The sequence below is a fragment of the Malurus melanocephalus genome, unplaced genomic scaffold (assembly GCF_030028575.1).
Source record: "Malurus melanocephalus ecotype Western Australia unplaced genomic scaffold, MMel_1.1 scaffold_391, whole genome shotgun sequence".
NCBI classification, from domain to species: domain Eukaryota; kingdom Metazoa; phylum Chordata; class Aves; order Passeriformes; family Maluridae; genus Malurus; species Malurus melanocephalus.
This window is the reverse complement of record NW_026623623.1, coordinates 81,192-83,343: the sequence shown is the minus strand read 5'-3', so window position 1 is coordinate 83,343 and position 2,152 is coordinate 81,192. Positions and strand designations below refer to the sequence as shown.

The following is a 2,152-nucleotide window of genomic DNA, read 5'->3' as shown; positions in this document are numbered from 1 at the left end:
AAGCTGGAGCATCCCACCCTGCACCCCAGTGCCTGGGGCAGGCTGGGCTGGGGGCAAGCAGAGCCTGCCAGGCCGTGGGGACAGGGAACAAGGGGACAGGGTCTATGGGGGCTGCAGACCTGGAGCCCAGAGAACCAAAACCTCAAAGCCAGGCAGGGCTTCAGTGCCAGGGCAGACGCTGGGGACCAGGGAGGGGACACTGTGGTGGCAGTGCATCCCCCGTGCCAGGCTCGGGGTGCTGCCCTTGGGAGTGGAAGCAGCCATGGGTGCACCTCAGTGTGCATCACCAAACACCCTCCACAGCTCGGGTAGACCCCACAAGCTGCGGGTACAGCCGCGATCCCAAAGGCCCCTCGGGATCAGGAAGGTGTCCCTTTGGAGAGCTGTGGGGTTTGTGCAGTTGGAGCAGACAGGCCGATGACAGCCACCCTGGTGTGGATTTCAGAGCCTCCAGGCCTGTCCCTGCTCCTCAAGAGGGCACAGCCGTGCCCGGGGCACAGCAGYTCGGAGATGCTGCCGCTGATGGCTGGTGGTGATTCCCGAGCTGACAGTGACACCTTCYGTTCGCACAGCTCCAGCCCGGAGCCCGGCGTGCCGGCCGAGCAGCGCAGGTGCCAGCGGCAGCGCATGGGCTGAGCTGCTGAAATCCCTTCCTTTACATCAGAAATCCCAAATCCCCTTCCAGTGCAAGTGTGGCCCCGTCCCTGTACATGGTGAGGGCTGGACAGTTGGGAGGGGTTGGAAAGCCTGAAAAGGTGGGCACAAACCAAGGAGCTGGGTGCAAACTGCTTCAGGAAAAGCAGCTCTTGACTTGCAATGTAGCACAGAGAGCTTAAAGCTTTGGTATGATAGCACCGAAACTTTTACTTAGATGTGAAATTGATTTAAATCTCATTTTCYGCCCYAAAARCAGCCTTAGARTCACAGAATATCCTGARTTGGAAGGGACCCACAGGCATYACTGAGGTTCAGCTCCAGGTCCTGCACAGATCCCTCCAGCTGTCAGCCTGATCTATGGGTTTCTACCAAGCATTTAAGATCAACTGTGCCAGTTTTTCCCAACACCCAGGGGCTCCCAGGTGTGGTGGGGGTGATGATGTTCTCCTCTCTAGCAGAGGAGACAGAAGCACCCAAAGATTCCCTGTTCTGGGGGGAATCTCTGCTCTGGAGAGCACAAAGGAGAAGCAGGATTGCAGTTGCCAGAGATGGGGCACCCCTGCCCTTGTCACTGAAACTGCGGGAAAAACAAAAACTCTCCAACAACATTTTTAATGTTAGAAAGTCAAGGCATTACTTTATTTTCTGGCCAGGATGTTGTTCTGGCCAGGATGTGCCACAGAAATMATCTCATCCACACACAGCCCGGGTGTGAAGAGAAAAGCATTCTAGGACACATAAATTTTACAATTTTTTTTCCCCAAACTTTATACAGTCAAAATTACAGAATTCTATTGGTTTAATGTTCATTGGTTCAACGTTGTGCAGTTCTCAGTATCTGGGTTCTTATTGGATCTGGATTTGTTCGCTTTTGATGCTAATTAGGTCTTGGTTCTTACTTTTTTTTTTCTTAAACCAAGTACTTCTGACCACACCAACAATGACGTTCAGAGCTGATACTCTGTTAAATGACTGTTAATCGTTTTGATGACCRTTAATAGTCCTTATCTTCTGTGCCACTCCCAGTCCGTTGAAATGTTAATTAAGCCTCACCTAGTAAAACAATGCCCTAAAAAGAAAACCTTCCCCCGAAACAAAACCAAAATCTTTGACTAAAGTTAAACCAAAAATGGTAAACTAGTATATTTTTCAACACTCTGACCAGTTGAAATTTAGGAGCTGCTTCCTCCACTGGGAGATTTGTCCCCCATCCCTCCCTCTCTCCCYTTTCCTGGAGCTCCCTCGCACACCCCCTGACCGCACGCCTGTCCTTGCAGGCGTCCAAGATGTCCTTGAAGGTGCAGACGAGCAACATCACCAACAAGAACGACCCCAAGTCCATCAACTCGCGGGTGTTCATCGGCAACCTGAACACGGCGGTGGTGAAGAAGGCCGATGTGGAGACCATCTTCGCCAAGTACGGCCGCGTGGTGGGCTGCTCCGTGCACAAGGGCTACGCCTTCGTGCAGTACTCCAACGAGCGGCACGCACGGGC

At 52.7% G+C, this 2,152-nt stretch overlaps 1 protein-coding gene across 1 annotated transcript in view; it reads left to right on the top strand.

Annotated features, from left to right (window-relative positions):
* The window catches only part of RALY (RALY heterogeneous nuclear ribonucleoprotein), a 120,159-nt gene that overhangs the window by 98,353 nt on the left and 19,654 nt on the right, over positions 1–2,152 (top strand). The window contains exon 2 of the mRNA XM_057379178.1: positions 1,935–2,144. Within this exon, the coding sequence (XP_057235161.1) occupies positions 1,944–2,144 (201 nt within the window). The 5' untranslated portion in view covers positions 1,935–1,943. The remainder of the gene's footprint in view (positions 1–1,934; positions 2,145–2,152) is intronic.